Consider the following 417-nt stretch of genomic DNA (forward strand, 5'->3'; position numbering starts at 1 on the left):
TAGCCAGGAGACGCCGTAACCAAGCAATAGTTGTTCTCTGCAATAGTTGCCATGTCCACCAAGAAGCAGGATAAAATAGAGGGGGTCACCAATTGCTCCCTTCTGCCCCCACACACACATCCCCAATTTTTCGGGGCTTCTCCCACACCCGGTGCTGATCTGGGGAAGGCCCCCCCTTTGCAGGGACATGTCATGGTGAGCCCCAGCATCACCCCACAGTTCCCAGCACACCCGGTGACCCGCGCAGCCGACGCTGCTCCCATGAGGGGCCCACACCCCCCATCCCCGGGGGTACTCACTCCTCGTGCCCCTTGCAGAGGAAGAAGAGGGTCCTCCAGGCCTGCACGGTGGCCAGCAGCAGGGAGAGGAGGCCGGTGAAGATGCTGAAGCGGCAGGCGGCCTCGGGCCCCCACTCCT

At 62.6% G+C, this 417-nt stretch overlaps 1 protein-coding gene across 1 annotated transcript in view; it reads right to left on the bottom strand.

Moving 5' to 3' along the window:
- Positions 1-299: 299 nt before the first annotated feature.
- LOC104545150 (transmembrane protein 179-like) overlaps positions 300-417 on the bottom strand; it is a gene marked incomplete at its 3' end in the record, with an annotated part of 325 nt that continues 207 nt past the window's right edge. Inside the window, exon 2 of the mRNA XM_010190210.1 lies at positions 300-415. Within this exon, the coding sequence (XP_010188512.1) occupies positions 300-415 (116 nt within the window). The remainder of the gene's footprint in view (positions 416-417) is intronic.

Source organism: Mesitornis unicolor, unplaced genomic scaffold (genome assembly GCF_000695765.1).
Source record: "Mesitornis unicolor isolate BGI_N332 unplaced genomic scaffold, ASM69576v1 scaffold34878, whole genome shotgun sequence".
NCBI classification, from domain to species: Eukaryota; Metazoa; Chordata; class Aves; order Mesitornithiformes; family Mesitornithidae; genus Mesitornis; species Mesitornis unicolor.